Source organism: Megalobrama amblycephala, linkage group LG10, assembly GCF_018812025.1.
Source record: "Megalobrama amblycephala isolate DHTTF-2021 linkage group LG10, ASM1881202v1, whole genome shotgun sequence".
Classification (NCBI taxonomy): domain Eukaryota; kingdom Metazoa; phylum Chordata; class Actinopteri; order Cypriniformes; family Xenocyprididae; genus Megalobrama; species Megalobrama amblycephala.
Window position 1 is genome coordinate 4,301,582 of NC_063053.1, and position 13,213 is coordinate 4,314,794.

At 37.1% G+C, this 13,213-nt stretch overlaps 1 protein-coding gene across 1 annotated transcript; it reads left to right on the plus strand.

Moving 5' to 3' along the window:
* The first annotated feature begins 10,130 nt into the window (after positions 1 to 10,130).
* On the plus strand, positions 10,131 to 12,490 carry nkx6.2 (NK6 homeobox 2). Its single transcript, XM_048204035.1, has 3 exons — positions 10,131 to 10,797; positions 11,100 to 11,272; positions 11,677 to 12,490. The coding sequence occupies exons 1-3, from the start codon at positions 10,284 to 10,286 to the stop codon at positions 11,923 to 11,925; spliced, it is 936 nt and encodes a 311-aa protein (XP_048059992.1). The 5' UTR covers positions 10,131 to 10,283; the 3' UTR covers positions 11,926 to 12,490.
* The last annotated feature ends 723 nt before the right edge of the window (positions 12,491 to 13,213 follow it).

Sequence of the window (13,213 nt, forward strand, 5' to 3'; positions counted from 1 at the left end):
GTGTGTGAGTGAGTGAGTGAGTGAGTGAGTGAGTGAGTGAGTGAGTGAGTGAGTGAGTGAGTGAGTGTGTGTGTGTGTGTGTGTGTGTGTGTGTGTGTGTGTGTGTGTGTGTGTGTGTGTGTGTGTGTGTGTGTGTGTGTGTAGAAGATGCCTGATCAGACACCGAGAGCAGATGACAGACGCAGTGAATCAGATTCATTGTATTAAATCCTTGAGCCAGTGTTCCTCTGTAATATTTCTTTAGAACAAGACAGGAGACTGTGACACTAAAGTTTGACGTCATCACCTGTTTTACGTCATCAAATTGTGATCAGCTCGTGAGATCGACCAACTTTAGTGACTACGGCGCCCTATTTTAATAATCTAAGCACATGGTTTGAAGCTCATGGCGCAGGTGCACTTAGGGTGTGTCCGAATCCACTTTTGCTTGTTTAACAACAGAAAAAATGGTCGACCAGGCGCATGGTCCAAAAGGGTTGTATCTCGTCTCTTAATGAGTCATGGGTGTGTTTTGGGTGTAACATGCAATAAACCAATCAGAGTGTCATCTCCCATTCCCTTTAAAAGCCAGGTGTGCTTGCATATCATGGCGGATTTGCTTTTTACATAGCGGAATTTGCAAGCGGAAAGACTGAAAGCTTCTCCAGAGAGGAATCCTTTTATTTTTAATGTATGGCATGTTTGTGTGCTGCTGCGCATCACTGTATGTGTAACAAGCAGTGTATGCATGTTGTGCACCCGCCTATAGGCGCCTATTACTAACGCGCCCTTTAAATAACAAAAAAAATATTGCGCCAGACCAGGTTAAATACTGACTTACTTTAGACCAGTTTTTTTGTTTTTGGTCAATGACCCAGTCTTTTTCAGTTGCCTCAAAATAGCAACATGCCAACAATGCACCTGAACACACCTCCTTTTCAGATCAGTACTGGATGTGAAAATGATAACTGCATTGGGCTGAAACTAGCAAGAAACACTTGTGTCACGCCTGTCGTCGCATTGCGCCGGGTGTATAATAGGGCCCGTAGAATGCGATCAGTTGGAGCATCCCTACAAATTACATTTTGGGAAATGATTGCAATGCAGTTTGTGTGCAAGTCCAGAACAGAGATCGGCCAAAATGAAACAAAAAAAGACTGGTTGCCGATCGTGTGTTTGGAGCAAAAACCAAAAAAGATCAACTGAAACAGAGAAAGCGAAGGTCTCTCTTTAAAAATTGGCTATTGCTCTCACAACACTGCATTGTTAGAATTCATTAAATGTAACCGGCCAGCTGGTGATTGACACTGTTTCATACACTTGCAGCCAACACCGATTTGGCCTTAATTTTAGGCCCTGCTAAATTACAATTAATCCACATAACCATTTGAAAAGTTGAATTAAAACATGAATTTCTAATTCAACTAAAGTGAGATTGCCTTTGGTTTTGGTTAAATGACAGCAGACTGAGCAACATGAACAAAACCATGATTTGAGATCTGACAGTGCACAAAACACTGCATTTTGCATTACAACTGTCAAAATCCTAGAAATAAACTTGTAAAAAAAATCCCAGATGTATGATATTCAGTGTGCATAATATTGAATTGATCTGAATCAGATCTGTATATAATAAGGCGCGATAGAAATAAGGCTGACTTGACTAATAATCAGAAGAGACGTCAACAACGCACAATACGATGCATTTTCATCTGTGCCAGACAGACTGATTGGTGATTCCTGCACTAATCAATAGTTTCTGTTTGGACTCCAGTAACACTGTTTTCAGTGTATTTTTCTGAGAATGTCATATCTGTTTACTCTCTACCCTGTGGATGGGACGTGGGATTCGCCGTGCCTAAACAGAAACCAATAACAGGGCCGTAGCCTCCATGACAAGCCTCTCCAGGGGTATATCAGTGTAAAATTTCCGGTGGCTGAAGCCTGGAGATCACTTTATATCTTAGTGGACTGGCTTTACAGAGCCTCTCTATGTCAGAGGCTATTCCCGCAGAGCGAACCGTTCGCTACATCAAATTGTTGAGATGAGCCAGGCATCAGAAAGCAATGTTATTGCAGCTGCCGGCAAATCCTCATGCGGTTCAGCCACACAGAGATGTAATGTTCTCTCAACTAAAACGCTCCCCACGCTGATGTTAAATAGCACCGCTGCTCTTAGCCGTCTCTCAAACCTTAAGAATAAAGCGCTTTGACATCACAGAACACGTCAGCTGGAGTGACTGGATTAGCGATAAAATGATTAGTCGAATTATTTTTGGCCAGTTACATAATCTATCTGCAGCGTAATCAACAGAAAAGAAACTATTTGTGTTCTCTAGAGTTTTGAGCCGTGAGGTTTGGTTGATTTTGTGCATGCCTCATTTGCTGTGATTTAATAGTATGATGTAAGTATCTATATTAATATACACCATCAATTTAGATCAGTGGGGGGTTTTTTGTCCGCAACAATATTCAAAGTTCACATTAACTTCCCAGTTCATCGTGAGTTACTGGATAGGGATTTTTAAAAATGTTTTTTACTCAGAATTTCTAAACAAATTTTAGAGCTTGGCTTAACTACTGTAAAAAAGAATTCAGTTGTAAACAAAACAATTATTACCAAAAACAAAAAAAAATTATTTGAGTATGTTTTACAAGGAAATACTATTTCAGTCTTTCTTTTTAAGTATAATTCAGTTAGTCACTTGTATTTTCTTTGTAACTGTGAAATTTATAGAAGAAAGTATATTCATTATGAAAATATGCATTATTAAGATTTTAATAATGCTCATGTGGCGGTCAAAAAATTATTTATTTATTTTTTTCATTTCAATGAAATGCATGTACTATGTTATAGTTTAATGTTTTTTAATATTTTTTATTTAAAAAAAAAATAAAATTTTTGTTTGTGATACTAAATTATATTAGTTTATGGTACTAAATTATATTACCACTTTTTGAGCATAAACCTAAAAATATATTTCCAACTTAAACTGGTAAATCTTGAATCTTTGGAGCCACAGACTGAAGTTTGGTCTCTTTTTAATGACACTTGGCAGATTATTTCTGAAGTGAAAATAAAAATAAAAAATGAAACGGCAAAAACACTTGAACAGGTTGTTTTCAACCAGGTATCAACTTTCCTCTCAGAATAACCAGCTGGAGATCAACCAATCTGGTTTCAAGAGAGGCCATTCAAACAAGACTATTGTCGGTCGCTGAATCCCTGCGGACTGACGCCGTGAATCATCAGATCACTGCACTGGTTTGAATCACAGGTAGGTCTTTCAGAGTTGCCTGGAGAGGGGAGGTATCCAAAACACATTAGCTGATCACGGGGGTTCCTCAGGGTTCAGTGCTTGGACCCCTCCTCTTCTCCATATACACTACATCACTGGGTCCCATCATACAGGCACATGGTTTCTCATACTATTGCTATGCTGATGACACGCAGCTCCTCCTTTCATTTCATCCAGATGATCCCACAGTAGCTGCACGAATCTCAAGCTGTCTGGCGGAAATCTCGGAATAGATGAAAGAACATCACCTGCAGCTCAACCTGGCAAAGACTGAGCTTCTGGTCTTCCCTGCCAAACCGACTCTACAGCACAATTTCACCATCCAGCTAGATTACCCCATCAAGGTCGGCCAGAAATCTTGGAGTAAACTGACCTTCAAAGACCACATTGCAAAGACTGCTTGGTCATGCATATTTGCACTACAACATGAGGAATATCAGGCCTTTTTCTAACAGAACTTGCAACACAACTTCTCATCCAGGCCCTGGTCATGTCTAGGCTTGATTACTGCAATGCTCTTCTGGCTGGACTGCCATCATGTGCAATCAAACCTCTACAAATAATTCAGAACGCTGCAGCAATGTCTTGTTTTTAATGTGCCCAAAGGGCCCATGTCACACCTCTCTTCATCTCTCTGCATGGCTACCACTTGCTGCTCGCATCAAGTTCAAGGTGTTGACACTTGTTTACAGATCTACCACAGGCTCAGCACCCTCCTACTTCCACTCATTTTTACGAGTCTACACCCCTACCAGAAGCCTGCGATCGCTAAATGAGCGAAGGCTCGTGGTACCATCACAGAGAGGCACAAAATCACTCACATTTTCATTCACTGTTCCTTGCTGGTGGAATGATCTCTCCTCCTTCACCCGGAATGCAAAATCACTGGCAATATTCAAAAGACAGCTGAAAACTCATCTCTTTTGAGAGCACTTAACCTCATCATAAAAAAAAAAAAAAAAAAATCACATCCTCTATTCCCTCCCTATTCTAGCTTATGCTACTCTAAGCAATGTCTGAAACTTGTATTGTAAGCACTTCTTGTGTCTATTGACTCTTCACAATGATTTGCTTGTTGTATTCCTCACTTGTAAGTTGCTTTGAATAATTAATAAATGTAAATGTGAAAAAAACAAAACTATAGAAGTTTAAGTTTATTATTATGAAAAACGCACAAAAAATACTACTCTGAAATGTTATATGAAATATATATTTTGCAAAACATGTTTTACTCTAAAACTGTGAGAAAATCAAAGCCATAAATCTAAACAAGTTACGCTCCAAATTTGAGGTTGATATCTCAAAAAATGAGCTTTCAGTAAGATTTTGTTTGAGCGCAGTACCAAACGCTTCCACTAGATGAGATTTGCTCCCATTAGTTTCCAGTGCGCTCATTTTTGACTGCGAACAATACAAGTGTGACTCTTTCTTTACCAAGTTTTGTACCAATAAAGTAAAAAAAATTCTAAAATAAAACAAAAAAAACAAATGTAATTTTTTTGTAATGATTTGTGAAATATATTGAAAAATGTATATTCATTATAAAATGTCATATTAAGATTTGATTAATTTTCATGTTCGTGAGTTACTACAGATTTTTAAAAATATTTTTTACTAACAATTTCTATACAACTACCTAATTAAGATTTTATTAATTTTCATGAGTTTTTCATTTTAAAATGAGGATCTCTCATATCAAATCCTGGTTCTCCAGAGAAAACAAACACTTGATGAGGAGGTGAATTAAAATATGAAATATCTTGATTTTTTGTTGTTTTTCTTACTTTAATGCTTGTTTTGTCCTATTTTAAATCATCTTGAGGTCGAGAAGGACTGATATCAGCCATGGTTGAGCACTTTTCTTGATGGGTTCACAGTAGTTTTGTCATAAAAATGTTAATGTGTTTTCTATAAACTAAAAGTTTAATGAGCTGTTCAGCCACAGGAAACACTGAAGTTTAATAATGATGCTGATCAAATAAGCAGCATGAAACTGACATAGTCTTACGAGGGGAAGATAACCCTGGTGTTTCTTTAGCATATTGTTTACGTCCACAGACACATAAATGCTGTGAAGTCGAATCATTACAGAGAAACACTGACACTCAGTAGCAAATGCTGCAGGTCGGCTCAACACATCAGACAATAATTCTAATGAAACTTTGATTCATATACTGTAGCCTTGCAGAAAAATACTGTGGTGATACCATGGTACTTTGATATACACTATGAACCAAATGATTACCATATTCATGCACAATAATTATGAATATGCTACTCAAAGAAAGGTACTTTAAAAACACTATGGTATCCATGATGAAGGACTTGCTCTGACTAACTTTGGAAATGATAATAATGGAGCAAGTGAGCAGATACAGTTTTAGACATTTTCAGGGGTTAGTGTTGTGCACACTTATGATTTTGGTCACTAACCAGTAACGTGTTGTGTTAGTCACATGTCAGTTTAAAAAGCTGATATCACTTTATCTATTTGATGTGTATGGAAGCCCATTTCCACCACATAAGGAAAATTAAACTTAATTATTACATAAAAAGTCGAAATGCTGACTCTTATGTCGAAATTGGGACAATAAAGTGATCATTATGACATACTAAGTCATAATTATGAGATAAATGTCAAAATTATGACATAAAAGTGATAATTGTGAGTCATAGTTATGAGATAAATGTCAAAATTATGACATAAGTGATAATTATGACATACTAAGTCAATTAAAAGTCGAAATTCTGACTTTCTATGTTGAAATTGACAAACGTTATAATTATGACATACTAATGTCGAAATTATGACATAAGTGATCATTATGACTGTCAATTATGAGATAAATGTTGAAATTATGACATACTAAGTCATAATTAAAAATCGAAATTCTGACTCATGTCATATTGTGACACAAGTGATCATTATGACATACTAAGTCATAATTATGAGATAAATATCGAAATATGACATAAAACTGATAATTGTGACATATTGAGTTGTAATTATGAGATAAATGTCGAAATTATGTCATACTATGCCATAATCAAAAGTCGAAATTATGACACACAAGTGATCATTATTATGACATAGGCTACTATGTCAATTATTAGATAAGTTGAAATTATGAAGTCATAATTATGAGATAAATTAGACAAAAAAAAAAAGTCGAATTATGACTTTCTATGACATAATCATGTGTTAAAAATCATAATTTCGACTTTTTATGTCAAATTCGATTTAGTGTCATAATTATGACTTCTCATGCCATAATTTCAAGGTTTTTATCTCACAATTATGATTTACAACAGCATGATTTATATGTGGCGGGAAATGGGCTTCCATTCAACTTAGTATGTCATAATTATGACTTTTTATGCCATAATTTCGAGTACAACAGCATGATTCTTTCTTATGTGGTGGAAATGGGTTTCCACAGATGTAGTACAACCCAAATATCTGCTCTTTCAACTTTCTTCTCGCCTCATGGTCACACCATTAACTCTAGTTCAGGGTCCGGGACTTCATTCATCGAGCCAACGACACACTTTGACGTCTTTTCCAGGCAAATGCTGCTCATGCTGCTTGTCAGAGTCAGACACGATTAAGGATAGAGAGAGTCTGAGGTGGTTTAAACCAGCAGGTGTTCTCTGTTCACTTCACCTGGTGTGTGTCGCCATCTACTGGAGGAATGACTACAGTACACTGTGCCGATTGAGAACACACATTTCCTCCTCCCTCCCCCTTCATTACTCACAAGAGTCTTTATTTGGAATTAAATATTAAAGTAATCTGATTTTTAAGTCATTTAAATATGCGCTGCAGTACAGCGTGCGGCCACAGGACGGCAGCATTGCCTCACTAAAGCTCATGCTGAAACACGTTTGCAGTCTTTATTACAACCTGATCACTGCTGTCTCTGTCAAATCATCATAATTCAGCTCAAAAGTATCACCACAAGCGGAAATATTTCTCTCAGTGTTTATTTTTATCCATACAGCAAAATAGCATACTAGTAAAAAGAAGTTTGCATTGTGAAAACACTAATATGGGGAAGTGATGGTGACAAGCCCACATAATAAGCCTAATAATTTTATTGAAGTGACATGCTTACACAAAATCAGAAAAACAAGAGACTAGAAACTATAGGCCTAAAATAAAAAAAAAAGTCTCACAAGCTGTTGCATTGACAAAAGAAATATGAATTAATATGAAGAAGCAGTGCTGACCGCAGACTTTATTAATGTAAGATTTCAGGTTTTAAGGGACCATGGACAGATTAAAAAACATCCAGATCAACAGTTTATAATGACCATTATGTTTTGTTCTTTTTAAAGGGATGCTGAAAAATGAAAATGGCAAACAGAACATTTTCTTGATCTAGGCCTTAAAGGGATAGTTCACCCAAAAATGAAAATTCTGTCATCATTTAATCACACTCAGTTTGTTCCAAACCTGTATAAATTTCTTTGTTCCGTTGAACACAAAAGAAGATATTTTAAAGAATGTTCTGGGACACCATTAACTTCCATAGAATTTTTTTTCCTACTATGGAAGTCAATGGTGCCACCAAACGGCCTGGTTACAAACTTTCTTCAAAATATCTTCCTTTGTGTTCAGCAGAACAAAGAAATTTATACAGATTTGGAATAAATTGAGGGAGAGTAAATGATGACAGAATTTTCATTTTTGGGTGAACTATCCCTTTAAGGAATCTGTGAACGTGCAGTTCCCGATCTGACCAGTAGATGTCTCTGTTTTCCTGTAAATGAATGCAGAGGTGTCGCATAAATCAACTAATGCTTCTTCTTTTCTTTTTTTTTAATCAATTAAAGTTAATTTATTTGAAAACAGAGTGTTAAGACTACTATAAAATACTCTGTCAAAAACTGATATACTGCCCAAAAACTACATTAATATCTTTAGTTTGTTTTTCAATGTATAGCCTAGGCTAAATGGAAAAGGTAAAAATTAAAATGTTTAAAATACAAACAGTTTAGCTTACCAGAAACTTATTATTATTATTGTCGTCGTTAACAACGTATTTAGCTTAAAGCAAGTAACGCTCAGGATTTAGTTTAGATGATTGTTTATTCCGATATTACAGTTTATAAAGTAAAAATATTTGTCAACACAGAACTCTGCGTGATTAAATGAGGTTATACCATATTTTACATGTTAAACAAAGTCTTAGCTGCAGTAATGTGTCAACAAAAACTTTACATGATCTGAATATAATGTAAATACAATCAAGCCTTTGTTTTTGGACGGAAAGATAAATCTGAAATAGCTAAGGGAAATAATAATAATAATTCACTCGGGAATGTAAATTGTTTTCCTCCTTTTTTTTCTGAAAGACAGTGACTTTATTACAGTACAAATGAATTACAACGACATTGGAATAATACAATTTAGATGAAATTACAGATGAACTCCATAAAATAAAATTACACAATTGACATGAAACTGACCTTCTGTTGTCTGAGACTTAGATGAGGATCACATGACGTTTGGGCAATATGATATATTAATACATCAATAAATGAGTTTTTAAATGTAAAGAATATAGATATACTATAATAACCACAAAACACACAATTAACCTTTGTGTTTGTTACCGGATTGGAAAGCCTGTTGTTGAAATGGAAACAAGTGTCGCCTAAAGTCATCGTCATATTTCAAAAGGCGCGTTTCTTCTTTCTCGTCCTTTTGATGAAGGTCTAAATAATATTGAACCCTTTTAAATTCCAGCATGGTCGTATTTCACTTACAGATCCATAAAACATGAACGCTGCACTTAAACAGATGATCTCTGTCTCTGCGTTTAGTTCATATACATTAAGAGAAAAACAGAAACATTACAATATAGGCAAACCAAGCAAATTTACAAGCAGCTCCACTAAATAATCACATATTAAGTTACTGCATGTTAGATAAATGATGTTGTCAGAAAAGGAGGAATCTTTAGATTAGATATTATCAGCATCAGTGACACTGTCTGAATTAAATAAGACAAGATACACTTTGGAAAACCATCGCTACAGTGCTGAATAGTTGCATTTAATTTTACACATTAAAAACATTGCCTGACTTTTTTTTTACCCTACCCCATGTGAATTATATTTTGAGGATTATTTTTTAGCAACAAACCATGAAGTTATAAGGTCTGTAAAACGTTTGTAAAACTGACAGAATGTCTAGTTTGACTGCAAAAGGTTTTAATAGGTTACGCTAAAAATGGCGAACTACATTTCCAATAATAATAATATTTTTCGTTATTAGGCTATAATAAACTGCAAAAGAGACGTAGGCGACGCGTATTAATATTTCATATAGCCTACAACGACGAATCTGAGTTACAAGCACGTTTTAAACCGAGCGTAAGTTTTAATAACTGGCGATAATCGAATCGTTTTCGCGTTTTATCTTACGCGCAATGAGAACGCGTTTTCCGCTCTTAATAATCGTTAAATAGGCCTATTTGTTCTAAACGAAACGGAAGATAAACTAATCAAATGACCCGTACGTACGGCTTTTAATATCATTAGCGACACAGTTGTATGAGGTTAATGTACTTACTCTGCCAGCGTCATAAAGTAAACGCGTCTATTGTGTCAAATGTTGAAACAATGATTTCTACAGTGCGACGCGTCATTAATGGCGCTACAATACGAGCTTGATGGAGTGCGGCTTTGTCCCGGCTACGCGTATGCAAATTCGCCGCCGCGCATCCTCCAATCAGAGAATAGCGTCACTTAGCGTCTTCCAATAGGAGATACGCGCTTGCAGGTGGCGGTGCGGTTATCTGCTCGTCATCGCAGATAGAGTCCATTGACCGGCGAACGGCGCCTCAGATGCGGGGGATCGCAGCACTCAAAGCGGGCGTGAGATCTGCCGACGGCCGGCGGCTGGATTCTGCTTCGGAAACTCCCACAGCCTGAAGGACACTTTTGCATGGGAAACATTCGCATAACTTTTGAAACCTGCAGTTCTTGTTCCCTTGGATGAGTTGTCAAGTTGTGGGCACTAAACTTTGTCGTGCACTGTTGTACTTTGTATGTCTGTTGTTGTTTGGCGGTTCATCCTGTGGTTCACGCGCACCAATGTTAGCTGTCGGGCAGATGGATACTAACCGGCAGAGTGCGTTCGTTCTGGGCAGCACTCCACTGGCTGCGCTGCACAACATGACCGAGATGAAGACCTCTTTATTCCCGTACACCCTGCAGAACCCCGCGGGCTTCAAGGCTCATTCCCTCGGCAACCTGAACTCTCAGATTCCCCTCGGAACGCCGCATGGAATAAGCGATATCTTGGGGAGACCCATCACCACCGCCGGACAGCTGCTCTCGGGCTTTCCCAGGATCAACGGGTTGGCCACATCAGCTGGGATGTACTTCAACCCGGCGGCTGTGTCTCGGTATCCCAAACCCCTGACGGAGTTGCCCGGTAGGGCGCCCATATTCTGGCCGGGAATGATGCAAGGTTCGCCCTGGCGAGACCCGCGGGTTCCCTGTCCGGGTGAGTTTTCCTGGCCTAAATGAGATTTGGATGGAATCTAAACAGTCTAACTTTTAGAAAATAAAGGTTCCAAAAGAGTGTTCCACAAAGAACCTTTCAGTGATCTTTTTTAGAATCTTTTTTGCAATGGAAAGATTCGATGCCGATAAAGAACCTTTATTTTGTAAGAGTTTCAGTGTTTTTCACGCTCAGATTGTTGGAATATTATTTTGCTGTGTGTCTGACACTTGACATATCAATGATATTCCCCCACAATGTAAAGTTTTGGCTTTATTTGGCTGACCATGTCTCTTTTTCTTCAGCCCAGGCGAATATGATGCTGGACAAGGATGGCAAGAAGAAACATTCCAGACCAACTTTTTCAGGACAGCAGATTTTCGCGCTGGAGAAAACCTTCGAACAGACCAAATATCTGGCCGGTCCAGAGAGAGCAAGACTCGCGTATTCTCTGGGAATGACCGAAAGTCAAGTCAAGGTAGATAGAGACGGGTCTTTATTAAAACGTTTTTATATGAATTAACTTTTTTTTTCTCAATGTAAACGGGCAGCATTAGACGAATATTTTATCTGTGAAAGTCACTGTCATGTACAATATTAATTTGCAAACAAGCAAAACTGTAATTGTATAATTGGGATTAATAGGCTATTTTTAACCATTTTGCGGTCGATCATTGCACACAGTTAGGCCTAATATTTACACACTCCCAGAGAGTGAAATTAATTTTGTATTATTTTAAACAATTACTTGCTCTTGGTTAAATTTAGTTTATTCCTTTTCTTGGTTTGATTGAGTTAAATTAATTTAATTTAATTGTTGCATCTCTAGCTCTCACAGAGATGGACAGTGTGCTGAAGTGTTTTTCTCTTTCTCTCTCTCAGGTTTGGTTTCAGAACAGAAGAACCAAATGGCGGAAGAGACACGCGGCTGAAATGGCCACGGCTAAAAAGAAACACGATTCAGAGACGGAGAAAATGAAGGAAAGCTCGGAAAACGAGGAGGATGATGAATATAACAAACCTCTGGACCCGAACTCCGACGACGAGAAAATCACAAGACTGTTGAAAAAGCACAAGACGAGTAACCTGTCCCTCATCAGCCCGTGCAGTAACAGCTCGGACACTTTGTGATGATACTGAGCAAAAGACTCTTCATTTTCATCATAATCATCATCATCTGCCTCAGATTCTTCTGGGAAAACGAGGCAGAGTTAAGCAGGGTATAAACACACTGTTCACGCTGCTTTTGCTTTGCTTTGAATGCGGTTGTACAGTTAGAAGTGGACGTGAGATGTATATATATTTTTTACTGAGTAAATTATGTTATGAAAGCATCACGAAGACGTGCCAACTTTCCCTCATCATCATCATCATCACCACCATTTAAGATCATCTTTGTCTTCGATCGCAGAAGAATAACGACGCCTATTTCGCCTAAAAGTTTCACTTTTTTAATTTTGAAAACAGGTACACAAAGTGTATAAAAGTGCCAGTGCTGTAAATGATGTGAATAGAATTTGTTTTAACAATGTCCTTTTGGCCGCTTATACTTTCAATGGAAGGAGTTTATGTTTTACCTCACAACACGAAAAATACACAAAGATGGACATAAATATCGATGAAGAGAATATTATTGCTTCCGTGATGAAGGAAGAAAAAACTTTGTATTATCAATAAATTATTTAACAAGCCAATATTTTACATTTGTCCTGGTTCTTTATAATTTCATGCATTTATTTACTGTTGTTTAAACCGTTTTTATATTGATTGTTTTTTCGCGCATATTTTTGAGCTCGTTATTTGGCCACGCGAAAGATGCACACAAATGCATATTATAGCCTATATCCGTGCATTAATAGGCTATTATTATATATAGTATATGATAATTAAATTCCTACAATAAGATCATAAACATTCATATACAGACGAGTAGAATATGCGTTTATAGAGGAAAACCAATTTTCTACAAAAGCTTTTTCCATGTAATAAGTGGAATATTTAATCTCTTTTCATGGTTAGTTAAGGACATTCAGAGATTTTATTTTCAAGAGCCCAAACTGCAGGTTCTCCTCGGACAAATAGTCATTCACAGATGTTGTTATATTCGTATTTCTCAATCTAAACGAGCCTTTTTGTGTGGTAAACATTTAACGGCTTTCAGGAGGGCCAACTTTTCTGTCAGTGTTTTCGCGGGTTTGAGTAAAGTAAATGTCTCGTGACCCCATCAACCCTTAAAGACACGTTAAACAATGTTTTTGTGGTACATTATTTTTTTATTTTTTTTTTAATCTGTAAGTAATGACAGTACACTAAGGTTTTGTAGCGTACAATTTCGATGTAGTAACGAAAATTGCGCGTAGCGATCGCGATCTCGCGAACTAACTTGTAAACTAACTTTTGTGGTTACAGAAATATTAAT

Bases quoted from the DNA above. Each gene is read 5' to 3' on its own strand.
- nkx6.2 (XM_048204035.1), top strand. From the start codon at position 10,284: ATGAGTTGTCAAGTTGTGGGCACTAAACTTTGTCGTGCACTGTTGTAC. The intron at 10,798-11,099 runs GTGAGTTTTCCT...CTTTTTCTTCAG, and splicing joins CCCGCGGGTTCCCTGTCCGG to CCCAGGCGAATATGATGCTG. The intron at 11,273-11,676 runs GTAGATAGAGAC...TCTCTCTCTCAG, and splicing joins TGACCGAAAGTCAAGTCAAG to GTTTGGTTTCAGAACAGAAG.